Here is a 21,059-nt window from a genome sequence, read left to right as displayed (position 1 = left end):
AACATCCTACAGAATAGAGGCAGAAGTGTGTTCTATCTTCTCTTCATTGATCCTAAATGCTTTCAGACTGCTGTGGATATTGAAGAGTGTGTAAATCTGTGAAATAATCTCTCCATTTACCTGTGATCTTTAGCATAGAACAAAATGCCTGCAGCTGTGTGTCAGCTGTGTCAAGAGCTGTGTGAGAAGGACTACAGCTCTGCATCTCACTGTCAATGGGGTCAGTAATAGTCTGCAATTCAAATACTTTGAGAGAAACAGCAGCCCATATCCCCTCCAGCCCCTCTTCTTATACTGATGAGTATCAAAAGTCACAGGCAAAAATCAGAAACATTTCTTCCCCAGTTGGGACCTCAAAAGAAAGTTTATGATCTACTCTGATTACTGTCTGTGCTATTGCTGGGAACATCAAAGCCTGGGGAACTGTAAAGCATATTTCATTTCATACATCTTCCAAGCAAGCTTGCTGCAATGAACCTTCCTTAAGCAGGAGAGGTTCAGGGGCCAGCACAGCTATGGAAAGCATCTTTCATACACTCATATCCATCTTCTGGTTTCCTGGTACTGATTACTTACCATCTAGCTGCTTGGATAACTCCTCTTGGATGAGTCTTCTCAACGTCTCTAGAGATGGGGGTTCTCCCTAAAGAGTCAGAATCACAGTGATGAGGCAAAAAAACCACACTCAAGGGATCAGGCAGTTATAGGACAAGGGGGAATAGTTTTAAACCAAAAGAGGAAAGATTTAGATTAGATGTTAGGAAGAAATTGAGGGTGGCAAGACACTGGAATGGGTTGCCCTGAGAAACTACAGACGCCCCACTCCTGGAGCTGTTCAAGGCAAGTTGGGTGGGCTTTGGAGCAACCTCATTTAGAGGGTGGCACCCCTGCCTATGGTGGGTGGTTGCAGCTAGATGATTTTTAAGTCCCTTCAACCCAAAACACTCTGTGGTTCTATGATGTGCAAATTAAGCCCTCCACAAAGGGCTCAGCAAGTGCTATGTCATTACCCACAGCCCACACAGGGCTGCAGGGTCTGCCTAAAAGAGGAATGTAAAGGGACTCAAAAAAATTACAGATCCAATCAGGCTAGAAAAGACCTCTGGGATCATAATGTCCAGGCTTTGACTGAACATGACCATGTCAAGTAAACCACAGCACTGACTGACACATCCAGTCCTTCCTTAAAAATCTCCAGGGACAGTGACTCTACCACTCCCCTGGACAGCACATTCCAATACCTAAAATTATCTGTTCTGTGAAGAAATTTTTCCTAGTGTCCCCCATAAACTTCCCTGGCACAGTTTGAGACTATGTCCTCTTTTCCTGTCGCTAGTTGTCTGGGGAAGAGATCGAAACCCATGTGGACAGATCCTCCTCTTAGGCAGTTACAGAGGAATAAAATCTCACCTGAACCTCCCTTTATCCAAGCTGAACAACACCAGCTTCAGACTTCAGAAGAAGTTGGGCTCCAGACTTTTTCACCATCTCTGTTCCCTTCTCGAGAACTGCTCCAGAACCCAAATGTCCTTCTTGAACTGAGGGGCCCAGAACTGGACACAGAATACAATGTGTGGCCTCCCCAGTGCCCAGCAAAGAGGGACAGTCAACGTACTGGTCCTGCTGGCCACACTATTGCTGTCACAGAAGGCCAGAAGGCCACCAGTCTGCTTGCCAACCTGGGACCACACCAGCTCACATTTGGCACCCCCAAGGCCTTTCCCACTGGGCAGCTTTCTAGACACTCTGCTCGAGCCTGGAGAACTGCAGGGGCCTCCTGGTACATGATGGCAGGACCCAGTCCAGGTCCTCTTGAACCTCATCCTGCTGGCCTCACACCATACATTCAGGCTGGCCACATCCCTCTGCAGAGCCTTCATACTCTCCCACACATAAACACTCCTACTGAACTTAGTGCCATCACAAATTTACTGCTGAAGGTACCCTCGATGCCCTTGGCCACATCAGCAGGACAGACACTGAATAGGACTGGGCACAGGGGGCACCAGTAGTGACCGGACACCACCTAGATGCGGCACCATTCACAGCCATGCTGACAGTTCATAACCCAGCAAAGATTGCCCTGCCTAAGCCCTGGGCTGACAGCTTTTCCAGGACTGTGCTGCATGAGATAGAGTCAAAGGCTTTGCTCGAGTCCAGAAGACTCCATCCTCAGCCCTCAGGTGGGTCACTTGCTCCTCAAAGGACATCAGGTTGCTCAGGCAGGACCTGCCCTTCCTAAACCCACACTGCCTGGGCCTGATCCCTTGATAGGCCTCTCTGGGCCGTGTGATCTCCCTCACAATGGTCTGCTCCAGAACCTTGCTTGGCACCAAGGTCAGGCTGACAGGCCTGGACTTCACTGCATTCTCCCTTAAGCCATTCTTGGCTGTGGATGACATCACAGGAACCTACAGTCAACTGGGATTTCCTGACTGTTCAGGACTGATCATAAAGGACAGAGCGAAGCTTTGACAGCTCTTCCACCAGCTCCCTGAGCACCCTGGGGGGACTATCACACACACCCATAGACATGGCAGTGTCTCAGAGGCTCCACAGGTCACTAACAACTTGTGCCAGGATTACAGGGGCTCTAGTCTGTTCCCTGTCCCTGTCTGCTGGCTCAGGGGACTGCTTGTCCTCTGGAGAACTGATCTGCCTGTTGAAGACTGAGGCAAAGAAGGCATTCAGTACCTCAGCTTCTCCTCATCCTTCAGAACCATATTCTCACCACACATCCAATACAGACTGGAGATATTCCTTGCCTCTCCTTTGTTGTAAATCTTTGTAAACAAACACTTTTTATTATCTTTTACAACAATGGCTAGATGAAGGACTAACACAGTTTTTGCCTTCCTGATTCTTTTTCTGTCTGGTTTGGGGTCTAAAGGGAAGGACCCATGGAGGACTGGGGGGGAAAAGCAGTTTGGCAGGGCACAGGGCTTCTTTCTGGATGGAACATGAAGTGGGACAAGGGACAACTGCTCATTACTGAGAGTGGAACAAGCATAGATAAAGTAGAGGGGCTAAGGCCTAACAAAGGCCTTTGTGACCAAGGGCGTCTCCATGTCCCTCTGAGACAAGGGCTGGCCGTGCCCACCAGGCCTTTGTGACCCGCGGTTGCGTCGTGCCCAGAGGCCATTGTGACACGGGGCCCTGCACTGACCCGGAGGGCTCCTGCAGGGCCAAACCCCTGGCGTTGTCACTCCCAGGAGAGCAGCTCTCAGAGGAGGCAGCAGCTCTCTCACGAGGCAGCAGCTCCTCAGCAGGAAGCAGCTATCGCGGGTGCCCTTGGCCAGTGTTCCTCAGAGCACCGCCAAGATTTCAGAGATGCAGGAGGCAAACGCCCACAGCCAGTCCTGTGAGGGGCAGCCGCTGCTGCCCAAGCGGCAACAGGTGAGGGACTGGGGATGGAGGGAGAGGCTGCAGTGGGACCTGGGGGAGGGCTGGGGGCAGAGACCTTCGGCCAGGCCTGGCACCAGGCCTTGCTCTGAACAGGAGCCAGTGCCAGGAGGGCCTGGGTGAAGGAATGGCCCAGAGACAGCGAGTGCAGCCAGGAACCCAGCCCAGCCTGGCTGCTGTGGTCAGCACCGGCCTTGGGGCCGGAGCTGGGCTTGCACCATGCGAGGGGAGAGCGTGTCCACACAGCTGCCTCCATCCCACGGCTCCTTTGCTTCCCACAGGTGCCGCAGAGGCTGCCGCAGCCAGCAGCAGAGGTCACATGGGTGACCGTCATGCCCCTCCATGGGGACCAACTGGTCCCCAGACAGGACACCTCATGGACACCAGCAGGATGTGGAACACAGGAGGACAGCCTGGAGGGTGGGCACTCACTGCCCCACAGCAGCAGAGTCACACGGCCACCAAAAGTGTCCGTGTCAGACTTGCCGCTGCTCCATGGCCCTCCACTGTCAGTGACGCCTCTCCGCTGGCTCAGCCCTGAAATGCCACGAGCAGCCTCAGCAAGGGTCAAGCTGCCCCCTCTGCCAGCAGCCCCAGCAGCCCCTGGGTCTTCTCCCACAGGCAGAGAATGCTCTGTGGGCCCCGTGGCCAGCGGTTCCCCACACCTAGTGCCACCTTCTCCATGGGGCACAATGGCTGCTGACAGGGCCCGGGTGACACCTTCCCCGGACAGCTCAGCTGAGAGGCTCTGGCGAGGGTCAGCGGCAAGGCAGGGCCTGCGCCTGCCACCCCTGCGACCTGCAGGTGGCAAGCCACTCTGCACAGGGACACAGCCAGCCTGGAAACACCTGGGGCACACTGAGACAGAGGAGCTCAATGAGGTGCAGCAAGAGCACGGTGGCAACACGTACGGAGACCCATTCAGAGGCCTTGCTCCGTGCCTGTGTGAAGAAAGGTCCACCAAGTCCACCAGCACCCATGAGCGGTCAAGTGTCTGCCAAGAAGCAGATGCAGAGCCCCAGGTGATGCACAGAGCTCCTGGCTTGAATGAAGACTCCACAGCAGAGACGGGAAGCTCCTCTGAGCTCCTGTCTTGTGCCCAGTTGCCAGAGCAGCAGTCTGTCTCTGACAACTCCCAGTGCTTGGAGACTTCTCCAAAAGAGCCAGAGGAAAAGTGTCAGCAGGAAGAGCTTCCAGACAGAAAGGCTGCAGGAGTAATGGACAGTGACCTATGCTGTGCATTGCTTGCCCCTCTCAAAGGGGAAGAGGCAGAGGCAACATCTTCTGTCGTGGACAGTGATTTCTGGGACAGGGGGCACAAACAGACTGTCACCATGTCAGAGCCTGAGAAACCCTCACGCTTCTCAGCTTCTCCCTCACCCGCAAGCCCCTGTGAGGACATGGGAACTCATCAGCTGCCAGAGCAAACTGCACGTGGCACTCTGCTGCGCAGAGGACCTGGGGCTGCTTCAAAGTATCTTCTGCATATTGAGGAAGTGGAGCTGGAGAACTTGGAGGAAGACATCCTCTCGTCCCTGGATGAAGAGAGCCCCTCGGTGCCGCACAGCCTTTGCAGCTGGACCAGAGACTGTGCAGGAGAGACCAAAAGCTACTCACAGCTCGTGCCTCCTGACCTCTTTGCAGAGCTGTGGTCTCTCTTTCCCAACAAGGAGGCACCGTCAAGGGACACTCGGACAGACCAGCGAGTGGCAATGTGGGAGGAAGAAGAGCTCCCTGACAGAGACGCTGTAGGAGAGGGGGACAGCAAGCCAGAGAGCGCATTGTGTCCCACCCTGCAAGATGAAGAAGCGGAGCCAGCAGCTTGTCCCCTGGAACACGATCCCCGGGATGAGTGGCACAGCGAGCCCCTCCCCACGGCACTACTGGAAGACATAAAGGTGTCTATGGTTTGTGCCTCGCCTGCTAATGCCACGGACGCAGCCGACGAAGCAGGGATTCAGGCTGGCTGTGCCCAGCCCGCCGCTCCCCAGGGAAAGCCCTGCAGGGCTAAGCTGCCAGCAGGGCCTTGCCCGGAGCCTGCCCAGCCCCTGGCTCACAGCGTTCTCCCTTTTCCCGCCTGCTGCGCAGACGTCCGGCTGCCCCCGGCCCCACGGCGATGGCGCTCCATGGTCAGGAGGACCCGGTGGGCTCTGCGCCGGCTTTTCTCCTTCAGCTGCCTCAGGGGGCAGCCAGAGGAGTGAGCCCGGTGACAGCACCAGCACAATCCCCAGACATGACTGCTCAGCCTGGGGCAACCACTTGCCAAATGTAGGTCCTGCTGCTGGCCCCAGACCCTCACCCCCAAGCCAATTCCAAGGCAGCCTGGTGCAGGAGAGCCGGCTGAGAGAGGATGACAACGCACTGTGCAGTAGAATCCCACAGAAACTGACCTGAGGCCTGGTCTGCATTGTGGGGGTGCATCCCTAACCTCGCCCTGGGTGCACTAGGAGATGAGAAATTCTCCTTGAGCCACAGGAGTACAGGCAAAGGAAGGCATGCCCATCCTGCTTTCACATGGAAAATAGGAAAACAACTCCCTGGATACACCGAATATGTGACGGAGTAAGGTGTTAACCCTGGAAGAAGAACTTGGGGCCCTCACCTCTAACAGACACACTGAGACCTGCCCGGCCAAGAAGGCAGGGTGAGGAAGGACCAACAGGACACTGCTGGAACCAAGCATCTTGGATTGACTTCATATGGATTTCTGTCCCACTCATACCCTTCTTTCAGTTTCACCCTCTTCTTTCCGTTTCTTATCTATCTCTTTACCCTAAGTTCATTGTTAATAAAATCCTTCTTGTTGACTTTGGTGGATGGTCTCATTGGCACCTTAATTCACACAGAGGCATCTCTCAGTAATCCCATTTTAACAGGGGCACACATCTGCACACAGCACTCCAGCTATGGCCTCTCCAGGGCCCAGCACAGAGGGACAATCACTGCCCTGGTCCTACTGGCCACACTATTGCTGTCACAGAAGGCCGAAAGGCCACCGGCCTGCTTGCCCACCTGGGTACACACTGGCTCACATTTGGCCACTCTTGGCCGGCATTGCCAGGGCCTTTCCTGCTGGGCAGCTTTCCAGACACTTTTCACCCAGTTTGGAGCACTTCAAAGGCTTCTTGGGACATGAGAGCAGTATCCAGTCTATGGTCTTCTTGAACCTCATCTTGCTGGCCTCAAACCAGCAATCCAGCCTGGCCACAATCCCCTGCAGAGCCTTCCTTACTTCCCACACATCAACACTCCCAATCAACTCAGTGTCATCACAAATTTACTGCTGAAGGTACCCTCGATGCCCTTGGCCACATCAGCAGGAACAGGACTGGGCACAGGGGACACCAGTATTGACTGGACACCAAGTGGATGCAGCACCATTCACAACCACCCTCTGGACACAGCCATCCTGACAGTTCTCCACCCAGCAAAGATTGCCCTGCCTAAGCCCTGGGCTGACAGCTTTTCCAGGACTCTCCTGTAGGAGGCAGAGTCAAAGGCTTTGCTCAAGCCCAGGGAGATTCCACCCACAGCTTTTCCCTCAGCCCTGGGGTAGGTCACATGCTCCTCAAAGGACATCAGGTTGCTCAGGCAGGACCTGCCCTTCCTAAACCCACACTGCCTGGGCCTGATCCCTTGATAGGCCTCTCTGGGCCGTGTGATCTCCCTCACGATGATCTGCTCCAGAACCTTGCCAGGCCCCAAGGTCAGGCTGAACGGCCTAGAGTTCCCTCCTGCCATTCTTGGCTGTGGGTATCAACACAGGCACCTCCAGTCATCTGGGATTTCCTGACAGTTCAGGACTGATCATAAAGGACAGAGAGCAGCTTTGACAGCTCTTCCACCAGCTCCCTGAGCACCCTGGGGGGACTATCACACACACCCATAGACATGGAAGTGTCTCAGAGGCTCTGCAGGTCACTAACAACTTGTGCCAGGATTACAGGGGCTCTAGTCTGTTCCCTGTCCCTGTCTGCTGGCTCAGGGGACTGCTTGTCCTCTGGAGAACAGATCTCCATGTCGAAGACTAAGGAAAAGAAGGCATTCAGTACCTCAGCATTTTCCTAATCCTTCATAACCATACTCCCATGCTCATCCAAAAAAGAATTGAGATATTCCTTGGCCTTCATTTGTTGTTATTCTTCATAAACACTTTTTATTGTCTTTTACAATACTGGCCACATGAAATGCTAACAGATCTTTTGCCTTCCTGATTATCTTTCTATCTGGTTTGGGGTCATAAATATGGGACCCAGTGGTGGCTAGGTGAAAAAAGCAGTTTGGCAGGGCACAGGGCTTCTTTCTGGATGGAACATGAAGTGGGACAAGGGACAACTGCTCATTACTGAGAGTGGAACAAGCATAGATAAAGTAGAGGGGCTAAGGCCTAACAAAGGCCTTTGTGTCCAAGGGGGTCTCCATGTCCCGCTGAGACAAGGGCTGGCCGTGCCCACCAGGCCTTTGTGACCCACGGTTGTGTCGTGCCCAGAGGCCATTGTGACATGGGGCCTTGCGCTGACCCGGAGGGCTCCTGCAGGGCCAAACCCCTGGCGTTGTCACTCCCAGGAGAGCAGCTCTCAGAGGAGGCAGCAGCTCTCTCACGAGGCAGCAGCTCCTCAGGAGGAAGCAGCTCTCCCGGGTGCCCTTGGCCAGTGTTCTTCTGAGCACTGCCAAGATTTCAGAGATGCAGAAGGCGAATGCCCACTGCCAGTCCCGTGAGGGGCAGCCGCTGCTGTCCAAGCGGCAACAGGTGAAGGACGGGGATGGAGGGAGAGGCTGCAGTGGGAACTGGGAGAGGGCTGGGGGCAGAGACCTTCGGCCAGGCCTGGCACCAGGCCTTGCTCTGAACAGGAGCCAGTCCCAGGAGGGCCTGGGTGAAGGAATGGCCCAGAGACAGCGAGTGCAGCCAGGAACCCAGCCCAGCCTGGCTGCTGTGGTCAGCACCGGCCTTGGGGCCGGAGCTGGGCTTGCACCATGCGAGGGGAGAGCGTGTCCACACAGCTGTCTCCATCCCACGGCTCCTTTGCTTCCCACAGGTGCCGCAGAGGCTGCCGCAGGCAGCAGCAGAGGTCACATGCGTGACCGTCATGCCCCTCCACGGGGACCAACTGGTCCCCAGACAGGACACCTCATGGACACCCACAGGACGTTACACACAGGAGGACAGCCTGGAGGGTGGGCACTCACTGCCCCACAGTGGCACAGTCACACGACCACCAAGATTGTCCGTGTCGGACTTGACGCTGCTCCATGGCCCTCCACTGTCAGTGACGCCTCTCCGTGCTGGCTCAGCCCTGAAATGCCACGAGCAGCCTCGGCAAGGGTCAAGCTGCCCCCTCTGCCAGCAGCCCCAGCAGCCTCTGGGTCTTCTCCCACAGGCAGAGAATGCTCTGTGGGCCCCGTGGCCAGCGGCTCCCCACACCTAGTGCCACCTTCTCCATGGGGCACAATGGCTGCTGACAGGGCCCGGGTGACACCTTCCCCGGACAGCTCAGCTGAGAGGCTCTGGCGAGGGTCAGCGGCAAGGCAGGGCCTGCGCCTGCCACCCCTGCGACCTGCAGGTGGCAAGCCACTCTGCACAGGGACACAGCCAGCCTGGAAACACCTGGGGCACACGGAGACAGAGGAGCTCAATGAGGTGCAGCAAGAGCACGGTGGCAACACGTACGGAGACCCATTCAGAGGCCTTGCTCCGTGCCTGTGTGAAGAAAGGTCCACCAAGTCCACCAGCACCCATGAGCGGTCAAGTGTCTGCCAAGAAGCAGATGCAGAGCCCCAGGTGATGCACAGAGCTCCTGGCTTGAATGAAGACTCCACAGCAGAGACGGGAAGCTCCTCTGAGCTCCTGTCTTGTGCCCAGTTGCCAGAGCAGCAGTCTGTCTCTGACAACTCCCAGTGCTTGGAGACTTCTCCAAAAGAGCCAGAGGAAAAGTGTCAGCAGGAAGAGCTTCCAGACAGAAAGGCTGCAGGAGTAATGGACAGTGACCTATGCTGTGCATTGCTTGCCCCTCTCAAAGGGGAAGAGGCAGAGGCAACATCTTCTACCGTGGACAATGATCCCTGGGACGGGGGGCACAACAAGTTTTCCCCATGTCAGAGCCTGAGAAACCCTCATGCTTCTCAGCTTCTCCCTCACCCACAAGCCCCTGTGAGGACATGGGAACTCATCAGCTGCCAGAGCAAACTGCACGTGGCACTCTGCTGTGCAGAGGACCTGGGGCTGCTTCAAAGCATCTTCTGCATATTGAGGAAGTGGAGCTGGAGAACTTGGAGGAAGACATCCTCTCGTCCCTGGATGAAGAGAGCCCCTCGGTGCCGCACAGCCTTTGCAGCTGGACCAGAGACTGTGCAGGAGAGACCAAAAGCTACTCACAGCTCATGCCTCCTGACCTCTTTGCAGAGCTGTGGTCTCTCTTTCCCAACAAGGAGGCACCGTCAAGGGACACTCGGACAGACCAGCGAGTGGCAATGTGGGAGGAAGAAGAGCTCCCTGACAGAGACACTGCAGGAGACGGGGACAGTGAGCCAGACAGCGCATTGTGTCCCACCCTGCAAGATGAAGAAGCGGAGCCGGCATCTTGTCCCCTGGAACACGATCCCCGGGATGAGTGGCACAGCGAGCCCCTCCCCACGGCACTGCTGGAAGACATAAAGGTGTCTATGGTTTGTGCCTCGCCTGCTAATGCCACGGACGCGGCCGACGAAGCAGGGATTCAGGCTGGCTGTGCCCAGCCCGCCGCTCCCCAGGGAAAGCCCTGCAGGGCTAAGCTGCCAGCAGGGCCTTGCCCGGAGCCTGCCCAGCCCCTGGCTCACAGCGTTCTCCCTTTTCCCGCCTGCTGCGCAGACGTCCGGCTGCCCCCGGCCCCACGGCGATGGCGCTCCATGGTCAGGAGGGCCCGGTGGGCTCTGCGCCGGCTTTTCTCCTTCAGCGGCCTCAGGGGGCAGCCAGAGGAGTGAGCCCGGTGACAGCACCAGCACAATCCCCAGACATGACTGTTTAGCCTGAGGCAACTGCTTGCCAAATGTAGGTCCTGCTGCTGGCCCCAGACCCTCACCCCCAAGCCAATTCCAAGGCAGCCTGGTGGAGGAGAGCCGGCTGAGGGACGATGACAGCGCACTGTGCAGTAGAATCCCACAGAAACTGACTTGAGACCTGGTCTGCATTGTGGGGGTGCATCCCTAACCTCGCCCTGGGTGCACTAGGAGATGAGAAATTCTCCTTGAGCCACAGGAGTACAGGCAAATGAAGGCATGCCCATCCTGCTTTCACATGGAAAATAGGAAAACAACTCCCTGGATACACTGAATATGGGATGGAGAAAGGTGTTAACCCTGGAAGAAGAACTTGCGGCCTTCACCTCTAACAGACACACTGAGACCTGCCCGGCCAAGAAGGCAGGGTGAGGAAGAACCAACAAGACGCTGTTGTAACCAAGCATCTTGGATTGACTTCATATGGATTTCTGTCCCACACCACTCATACCCTTCTTTCAGTTTCACCCTCTTCTTTCCGTTTCTTATCTATCTCTTTACCCTAAGTTCATTGTTAATAAAATCCTTCTTGTTGACTTTGGTGGATGGTCTCATTGGCACCTTAATTCACACAGAGGCATCTCTCAGTAATCCCATTTTAACAGGGGCACACATCTGCACACAGCACTCCAGCTATGGCCTCTCCAGGGCCCAGCACAGAGGGACAATCACTGCCCTGGTCCTACTGGCCACACTATTGCTGTCACAGAAGGCCGAAAGGCCACCGGCCTGCTTGCCCACCTGGGTACACACTGGCTCACATTTGGCCACTCTTGGCCGGCATTGCCAGGGCCTTTCCTGCTGGGCAGCTTTCCAGACACTTTTCACCCAGTTTCGAGCACTTCAAAGGCTTCTTGGGACATGAGAGCAGTATCCAGTCTATGGTCTTCTTGAACCTCATCTTGCTGGCCTCAAACCAGCAATCCAGCCTGGCCACAATCCCCTGCAGAGCCTTCCTTACTTCCCACACATCAACACTCCCAATCAACTCAGTGTCATCACAAATTTACTGCTGAAGGTACCCTCGATGCCCTTGGCCACATCAGCAGGAACAGGACTGGGCACAGGGGACACCAGTATTGACTGGACACCAAGTGGATGCAGCACCATTCACAACCACCCTCTGGACACAGCCATCCTGACAGTTCTCCACCCAGCAAAGATTGCCCTGCCTAAGCCCTGGGCTGACAGCTTTTCCAGGACTCTCCTGTAGGAGGCAGAGTCAAAGGCTTTGCTCAAGCCCAGGGAGACTCCACCCACAGCTTTTCCCTCAGCCCTGGGGTAGGTCACATGCTCCTCAAAGGACATCAGGTTGCTCAGGCAGGACCTGCCCTTCCTTGTGGGATTGCATTTTATGGAAATGGTTTGCTCTAGCTCACTTCTGGAAAATGTATGGTTTATCTCTAGTCTGTACCTTCCCTGCAGTATCCTGTATCTGTAACTTCATTGGCTGGAGAATGTTACTGCGCTCTTTTGAACTTCTGTGATAAGAATGTTAAGGGAGAAGGCTCTCTTCTTTTTGCTTCTCTTTTCCTGGAGGCGTCTGGACGCTCTTCTCTCTTCTCTTCCCTTTCTTCTTCTTTTCTTCTCTTCTCTCTCAGTGAATAAATCTTCACTTCATCAGCACCCTACTGGCGTCTGAAGTTTCTTTGCTTGCAAGCTTGGGAACACTACGACTCTAAAAGACTCCGGGGGTCTCCGGGGGGCACTCCCGGAGGACCCCCCATAAATATAAACAACAACAGATGACGCACCAACGTCGGGCAACGGCATCGGCGACCCTGGGGCAAGATGGACCATGGTAACTCCGTCTCGGTGCCGTCTCCGGTGGAGCGGCCGTTCTGGGCCATCGCGGCCCGGGGCGGCCCCTCCCCCACCGCGCGGAGACCTCGTGAGCCACCACGCGGCCATCCCACCACCGCCGACCAGCCCGGCGCGGGCCCGGGTCCCGGCCCTTTGGGGCCCCGGCCCGCCTCGGCGCTGCGCGGGCTGCACAATCCCGCCGGACGGCGCGGCCCGGGCGGCGCGGCTCCGCCACGGCGAGGCTCTGGCGTGAGCCCCGGCGCGGCGGGACCGCTGCAGCGGCGCGTGGCTGCGGCGCGGCCCCGGCCCGCCTCGGCTCGGCGGCGCGGGCTGCGCGGCAGCGGCGAGGCATCCTCTGGCCCGCGGCAGCCGCAGCGCGGGCGGCGAACCGGCGGTGGAGCGGCCCCGGCCCGGCACGGCCCCGGCGGAGGAGCGGCCCCAGCCCAGCGGGACCGCGGCGCGGGGCAGTCCCGGCGGAGCCAACACGTGGTCCCGGCCCCGCCGCAGCGCGCGCGGGCCCCAGCACCGGGAGAAGCCGCGCGGACAAGCAGCCCTAGACAGCAGCGAAAGGAACTCAGCCAGACAGCCATCAGAGAAGGAAAAAGCAGTCTTCAGTTGTGCCCAAGCCCCGCACCTTCCAAAACTCGGTTTTGTAAATTGTGTAACCTCCTTCCTTACCCCCTCCTCCCCTCGCTGCTCCTTCTCCCTAACCCCCTTTCCCTTAACAAACCCCCGAGAGTTAACCCTTTCCTGCTAAACCCGGCACGGCACAGCTAACACCACGTGCTGCGCTGTGACCGCATGGCCACCATGGCCACGTGCTCTCAGTCCCATCTTCCGCTTTTCAAGTCCCACAAAGTAAACGCTAAAAAAGCAAACCCCAAAGCTAAAGTGAATTTGTAATACCAGTTTTACAGCCTTGTATAATTGTTAATGCTACTTCGATTCCCTTTCCCTGTTTTTCTGCCCCTGTCCCTAGCTGTTCTGGCCAAACAGCAGGGTGTCCCAAACCCCTCCATTTCCTTCCCATCCCCATGAAGTAGTTTTTACAATTATGCCTTTCTAGTTTTGTGTGTGTAAATATTGCAGATTCCCCTGTTTTCTGTTTTAGAAGGCAGAGGCCTTTTCAGGTCACAAGTGTAAACCCAAGGGAAGCAGTTTTTGGATTGTCTTCTTGTAAGGCGCGATTCAGTAGTGTAGACTATTGAATCTGTAACGCTTTTGGGTTTATGCTGTCCTCAGTTAGTTCTGAGGGTGATTGATAACCTAAATTGGTGTCTGAGAAAGTATTTGACGGTTTTTGTAGTTTTTTTCTTTTGTTTTTCTTTTGATGACCTAAAACTGGGGGTCTTTTGTTTTGGTTGAACCAGTTGGAAAGTGAAAGGAGTGGTTTGGCTCAGATCCGTGAGTGTCGGTGACTTGCTGTTCAGGCCTTAAGGGAATTCCGTGACAGATCAATAGCAGCTTGAGTTGATTTAAATTCCTCACTGCCCCTGCCCGGCCCCAATGAGGGAACTGCAGCAGGCCACCTGGAGAATCTGAAGCCGTGTGTGGAGCCCGGGGAACTCCACGTGTTTTCCTGTCCCTAGAGTGGGAGCATAGTCAGCGCCACAGCCTAAACTGGGGGCTGTGGTGGGCTGAAAAGCCAGTTGGAAAAGGCTAGACACTATTAGGCCAGTCGCGCTGGAAAGGCTCAAACAAATTTGTTAACTTGTTTCAAATCTTGCAATATAAACTCACATAACCCGTCTACTGCAATTACAAAGTCAGATCAACTGTTCACAGTATAACATAATCCTTACTGCAATTGTATTTAGTTTCATGCTGCAAAACTGTGTAATTACTGTTTCATTTTTTAAATTATTAATTGTCATATGTCATATTTCTCTTCTCACATTTTAAAGAAAAAAAGGGTGACTTGTGGGATTGCATTTTATGGAAATGGTTTGCTCTAGCTCACCCCTGGAAAATGTATGGTTTATCCCCAGTCCGTACCCTCCCTGCAGTATCCTGTATCTGTAACCTCATTGGCTGGAGAATGTTACCGCGCCCCTTTGAAGCTCTGTGATAAGAATGCTAAGGGAGAAGGCTCTCCCCTTCTTGCCCCTCTTCCCCTGGAGGCGTCCGGACGCTCCTCTCTCCTCTCCCCCCCTTCCCCCTCCCCCCTTCCCCTCTCCCTCAGTGAATAAACCCTCACCTCATCAGCACCCCACCGGCGTCTGAAGTCTCCTTGCCTGCAAGCCCGGGAACACCACGACCCCAAAAGACCCCGGGGGTCTCCGGGGGGCACTCCCGGAGGACCCCCCATAAATTTAAACAACAACACTTCCTAAACCCACACTGCCTGGGCCTGATCCCTTGATAGGCCTCTCTGGGCCGTGTGATCTCCCTCACGATGATCTGCTCCAGAACCTTGCCAGGCCCCAAGGTCAGGCTGAACGGCCTAGAGTTCCCTCCTGCCATTCTTGGCTGTGGGTATCAACACAGGCACCTCCAGTCATCTGGGATTTCCTGACAGTTCAGGACTGATCATAAAGGACAGAGAGCAGCTTTGACAGCTCTTCCACCAGCTCCCTGAGCACCCTGGGGGGACTATCACACACACCCATAGACATGGAAGTGTCTCAGAGGCTCTGCAGGTCACTAACAACTTGTGCCAGGATTACAGGGGCTCTAGTCTGTTCCCTGTCCCTGTCTGCTGGCTCAGGGGACTGCTTGTCCTCTGGAGAACAGATCTCCATGTCGAAGACTAAGGAAAAGAAGGCATTCAGTACCTCAGCATTTTCCTAATCCTTCATAACCATACTCCCATGCTCATCCAAAAAAGAATTGAGATATTCCTTGGCCTTCATTTGTTGTTATTCTTCATAAACACTTTTTATTGTCTTTTACAATACTGGCCACATGAAATGCTAACAGATCTTTTGCCTTCCTGATTATCTTTCTATCTGGTTTGGGGTCATAAGCATGGGACCCAGTGGTGGCTAGGTGAGAAAAGAAGTTTGGCAGGGCACAGGGCTTCTTTCTGGATGGAACATGAAGTGGGACAAGGGACAACTGTTGGTGACTGAGAGTGGAACAAGCTTAGGTAAAGTAGAGGGGCAAAGTCCTAACAAAGGCCTTTGTGACCAAGGGCGTCTCCATGTCCCTCTGAGACAAGGGCTGGCCGTGCCCACCAGGCCTTTGTGACCCGCGGTTGCGTCGTGCCCAGAGGCCATTGTGACACGGGGCCTTGCGCTGACCCGGAGGGCTCCTGCAGGGCCAAACCCCTGGCGTTGTCACTCCCAGGAGAGCAGCTCTCAGAGGAGGCAGCAGCTCTCTCACGAGGCAGCAGCTCCTCAGCAGGAAGCAGCTCTCGCGGGTGCCCTTGGCCAGTGTTCCTCAGAGCACTGCCAAGATTTCAGAGATGCAGGAGGCAAATGCCCACTGCCAGTCCCGTGAGGGGCAGCCGCTGCTGCCCAAGCGGCAGCAGGTGAGGGACAGGGGTGGAGGGAGAGGCTGCAGTGGAACCCCGGGGGATGGCTGGAGGCAGAGACCTTCAGCCAGGCCTGGCACCAGGCCTTGCTCTGGAGTGGAGCCAGTGCCAGGAGGGCCTGGGTGAAGGAATGGCCCAGAGACAGCGAGTGCAGCCAGGAACCCAGCCCAGCCTGACTGCTGTGGTCAGCACCGGCCTTGGGGCCACAGCTGGGCTTGCACCATGCGAGGGGAGAGCGTGTCCACACAGCTGCCTCCATCCCATGGCTCCTTTGCTTCCCACAGGTGCCGCAGAGGCTGCCGCAGGCAGCAGCAGAGGTCACATGGGTGACCGTCATGCCCCTCCACGGGGACCAACTGGTCCCCAGACAGGACACCTCATGGGCACCAGCAGGATGTGGAACACAGGAGGACAGCCTGGAGGGTGGGCACTCACTGCCCCACAGCAGCAGAGTCACACGGCCACCAAGAGTGTCCGTGTCAGACTTGCCGCCTCTCCATGGCCTTCCCCTGTCAGTGACATCTCCGTGCTGGCTCAGCCCTGAAATGCCAAGAGCAGCCTCGGCAAGGGTCAAGCTGCCCCCTCTGCCAGCAGCCCCAGCAGCCCCTGGGTATTCTCCCACAGGCAGAGAATGCTCTGTGGGCCCCGTGGCCAGCGGCTCCCCACACCTAGTGCCACCTTCTCCATGGGGCACAATGGCTGCTGACAGGGCCCGGGTGACACCTTCCCCAGACAGCTCAGCTGAGAGGCTCTGGCGAGGGTCAGCGGCAAGGCAGGGCCTGCGCCTGCCACCCCTGCGACCAGCAGGTGGCAAGCCACTCTGCACAGGGACACAGCCAGCCTGGAAACACCTGGGGCACACGGAGACAGAGGAGCTCAATGAGGTGCAGCAAGAGCACGGTGGCAACACGTACGGAGACCCATTCAGAGGCCTTGCTCCGTGCCTGTGTGAAGAAAGGTCCACCAAGTCCACCAGCACCCATGAGCGGTCAAGTGTCTGCCAAGAAGCAGATGCAGATCCCCAGGTGATGCACAGAGCTCCTGGCTTGAATGAAGACTCCACAGCAGAGACGGGAAGCTCCTTTGAGCTCCTGTCTGCTGCCCAGTTGCCAGAGCAGCAGTCTGTCTCTGACAACTCCCAGTGCTTGGAGACTTCTCCAAAAGAGCCAGAGGAAAAGTGGGAGCAGGAAGAGCTCTCAGACAGAAAGGCTGCAGGAGAGGGGGATAGCGACAAACGCTGTGCATTGCTTGCCCCTCTCAAAGGGGAAGAGGCAGAGGCAGCATCTTCTACCGTGGACAATGATCCCTGGGACGGGGGGCACAACAAGCTTGTCACCATGTCAGAGCCTGAGGAACCCTCACACTTCTTATCTTCTCCCTCACCCGCAAGCCCCTGTGAGGAGATGGGAACTCATCAGCTGCCCGAGCAAACTGCACGTGGCAAGTTGCTGTGCACGGGGCCTGAGGATGCTTCAAAGCATCTTCTGCATATTGAGGAAGTGGAGCTGGAGAACTTGGAGGAAGACATCCTCTCATCCCTGGATGAAGAGAGCCCCTCGGTGCCGCACAGCCTTTGCAGCTGGACCAAAGACTGTGCAGGAGAGACCAAAAGCTACTCACAGCTCGTGCCTCCTGACCTATTGTCAGAGCTGTGGTCTCTCTTTCCCAACAAGGAGGCACCGTCAAGGGACACCTGGATAGACCAGCTAGTGGCAATGTGGGAGGAAGAAGAGCTCCCTGACAGAGAAACTGCAGGAGAGGGGGACAGCAAGCCAGAGAGCGCATTGTGTCCCACCTTGCAAGATGAAGTAGCGGAGCCAGATGCTTGCCCCTTGGAACATGATCCCTGGGATGAGTGGCACAGCGAGCCCCTCCCCACGGCACTGCTGGAAGACACAGAGGTGTCTGTGGTTTGTGCCTCGGCTGCTAATGCCACGGATGAGGCCGACGAAGCAGGGATTCAGGCTGGCCGTGCCCAGGCTGCCACTCCCCAGGGAAAGCCCTGCAGGGCTAAGCTGCCAGCAGGGCCTTGCCCGGAGCCTGCCCAGCCCCTGGCTCACAGCGTTCTCCCTTTTCCCGCCTGCTGCGCAGACGTCCGGCTGCCCCCGGCCCCACGGCGATGGCGCTCCATGGTCAGGAGGGCCCGGTGGGCTCTGCGCCGGCTTTTCTCCTTCAGCGGCCTCAGGGGGCAGCCAGAGGAGTGAGCCCGGTGACAGCACCAGCACAATCCCCAGACATGACTGTTTAGCCTGAGGCAACTGCTTGCCAAATGTAGGTCCTGCTGCTGGCCCCAGACCCTCACCCCCAAGCCAATTCCAAGGCAGCCTGGTGGAGGAGAGCCGGCTGAGGGACGATGACAGCGCACTGTGCAGTAGAATCCCACAGAAACTGACTTGAGGCCTGGTCTGCATTGTGGGGTTGCATCCCTACCCTTTCCCTGGGTGCACTAGGAGATGAGAAAATCTCCTTGAGCCACAGGAGTACAGGCAAATGAAGGCATGCCCATCCTGCTTTCACATGGAAAATAGGAAAACAACTCCCTGGATACACTGAATATGGGATGGAGAAAGGTGTTAACCCTGGAAGAAGAACTCGGGGCCCTCACCTCTAACAGACACACTGAGACCTGCCCGGCCAAGAAGCGCAGGGTGAGGAAGGACCAACAGGACACTGCTGGAACCAAGCATCTTGGATTGACTTCACTTTGATCTCTCTCCTACACCATTCTTCCCATTCTTTCAGTCTCACCCTCTTCGTTCCTTTTCCTTTCTATCTCCTTACCAACTGCGTTCATTGTTAATAAAACCCCTCTTGTTGACTTTGGTGGATGGTCTCATTGGCATCTTAGTTTGCACAGAAGCATCTCTCACTAATCTGAATCCCATTTTAATAGTGGCACACATCTGCACACAGCACTCTAGCTGTGGCTTCCCCAGGGCCCAGCACAGAAAGACAATCATGATCCTGGTCCTGCTGGCCACACTATTGCTGTCACAGAAGGCCTGAAGGCCACCAGCCTGCTTGCCCACCTGGGTACACACTGGCTCACATTTGGCCACTTTTGGCCAGCACCCCCTGGGCCTTTGCTGCTGGGCAGCTTTCCTGCCACTCTGCCCAAGCCTGGAGCACTGCAGGGGCTTGTTGGAACATGAGGGCAGGACCCAATCCTGGCTCTTCTTGAACCTTATCCCTCTGGCCTCACACCATTAAACCAGCCTGGCTACATCCCTCTGCAGAGCCTTCCTGTCTTCTAGCATGTTGACACTCCCACTCAACTCAGTGTCATCACAAATTTACTGCTGAAGGTACCCTCGATGCCCTTGGCCACATCAGCAGGACAGACACTGAACAGGACTGGGCACAGGGGACACCAACAGTGGCCGGACACCAACTGGATGCAGCATCATTCACAGTGACTCTCTGGACACGGCCATCCTGACAGTTCTCAACCCAACAAAGATTGCCCTGCCTAAGCTCTGTGCTGATGGCTTATCCAGGACTGTGCTGTGAACACGGAGTCAAAGGCATTCTCAGTTTCCAGCCTGCTGGCAAAGCATGCACTCAGTGGTTTAAGCAGGGAGCCTGGTCTGAGGGCAGCAGTTGCAGCACTCTTCCCATACCCATCCTGAAGAAAATCTCCTTCCTGTGCACTCATAGGACAAGTTCAAGAAATCACATCAGGAGAAATGTCTGCCCTACCAGATAACATTGGAAATCCCATGTTCCTTGTCATCATGGCATGTTTCCTTGCAGAGAGATGTACATGACCTAATGCTGGCTATCTGGATTTGCTAAAAACACTCATATTGGATGCATCTCCTGCCAACAGGCTTTATCTCAGGAAACAGAAGCCAATTTATGCATATGATACCTATTCTTCCAAACCAGTACAAGGTTTTGCCTGATTTCAGGCTGTTGAAGGGAAACAGGGGATGTAGCTGCCTGGCTTTGGCCCCCTACCCAGATCTCAAGGCACAGTATCTTTCATCCTTTCTTTTAATTCTTTTGTGCTATTGCTGTTGTACAGCTGTTACGGCTGTAAAAACTCAAAGTAATGTGAACAGCTCTGGATGATGCAACTAAATAAATTATGAAAGCATTTTTGTTAGGTGGAAGAGTTTTTTAAATTGTAGCTTTCCAAGTAAATAATAATAAAAATGTTTTAGGGTAGCCAGGCTCTTGCTTTTGCAAAAACTCAGAGGAAAATTGTAGCTACATTTAAACAATAAATCATTTTCAAGGAGCAAGATCAATTTTTTTTCTCTTACAAATAAGAAACTGAGATGTTCCACTTGAAATACACTTTTCATTTTTTTGGCTAAAATTATTCTTTGCAATTCTGCCAGTTTTGAAAATACTTCAACCTAAAGACTACATTCTTTTGCATGTCAGCTGCTTGCAGAAGGGTTGCTTTTCCGTCCCCTTAACTCTTTTAACATACAAGGATGCAGTTTGTGTCCTCTATGTTTATGAAAACCTTGTGAGCTCTTCTGAGTCAGAAGTTATTCTTCAATTAAAAAATTATATATTTTTTAATAGCTAAGTGACATTTAAGTTTTAATCAATAGCATTGCTGATACAGAGTTGGTCTATTTGCTACCTCCTTCCTGTCACAAATTTTGCATGAGAAAAAGATGTGTCACTGGTGACAAAAGAAACAATTTTGTCATTAAGTACTAAGCCTTTTTGTTAGCTCTTAGTGTATATCCCACTAAGTAAATATAATTGTGGAGCATACTTTAAAGGCTTACAAATTATCTTTTCAAGTTTTAACCCTATTAGTTAAATTAAGTTTCCATAATCATAACTTGATTTCACACACAAAGAAATGCGTTGTCTAAAATTTGGTCAGCTTTTACATTAGAGATCATTCTCTGTTTATTCTCCTCTGAGATGATCTCCAATTCATCCTCAGGATGGGCACAGTGATTTCACTGTTGTTGGTAGTTTTTCTCATTCTGCAACATAAACCATCCTCAGGCATTCTCAGTAGTGAGATTGTTTCCCAACAGGGGGGAGGGGGGAAAAAAAAAGAGGGAGAATATTAAACAAAAATAGTATTTCATGAATTCTGATGAGCTGACTCCAGGATTTCCAGGAATAGAGCAGTGACCTTTCCACAGCTCAGCATTTTGTCTCTCATAACAATCAGCAGCAGAGGAAGGTGTTGGTCCTCTGCATGAAGTGATACACATTATTGCCCTTATAGAAAGAATCTTTTTTAGACTCCTGTGCCATGGCCACCATCACAGGACCTGATTGAGGCATTTAGGGGTAAAAGGTGTCAGCAACTGGCCATGCTGACTATGGCTCTGGATTACTCAGCTCCCCTGAAGTGCAAGCCAAC

At 54.5% G+C, this 21,059-nt stretch overlaps 1 protein-coding gene across 1 annotated transcript in view; it reads right to left on the bottom strand.

Moving 5' to 3' along the window:
- COL22A1 (collagen type XXII alpha 1 chain) overlaps nucleotides 1–21,059 on the bottom strand; it is a 220,451-nt gene that overhangs the window by 7,150 nt on the left and 192,242 nt on the right. Inside the window, exon 60 of the mRNA XM_063408152.1 lies at nucleotides 577–643. Within this exon, the coding sequence (XP_063264222.1) occupies nucleotides 577–643 (67 nt within the window). The remainder of the gene's footprint in view (nucleotides 1–576; nucleotides 644–21,059) is intronic.

The sequence above is a fragment of the Prinia subflava genome, chromosome 1, assembly GCF_021018805.1.
Source record: "Prinia subflava isolate CZ2003 ecotype Zambia chromosome 1, Cam_Psub_1.2, whole genome shotgun sequence".
Lineage (NCBI taxonomy): Eukaryota > Metazoa > Chordata > Aves > Passeriformes > Cisticolidae > Prinia > Prinia subflava.
The sequence above is the reverse complement of the archived record's forward strand: the minus strand, read 5'-3'. Positions and strand labels throughout refer to the sequence as shown.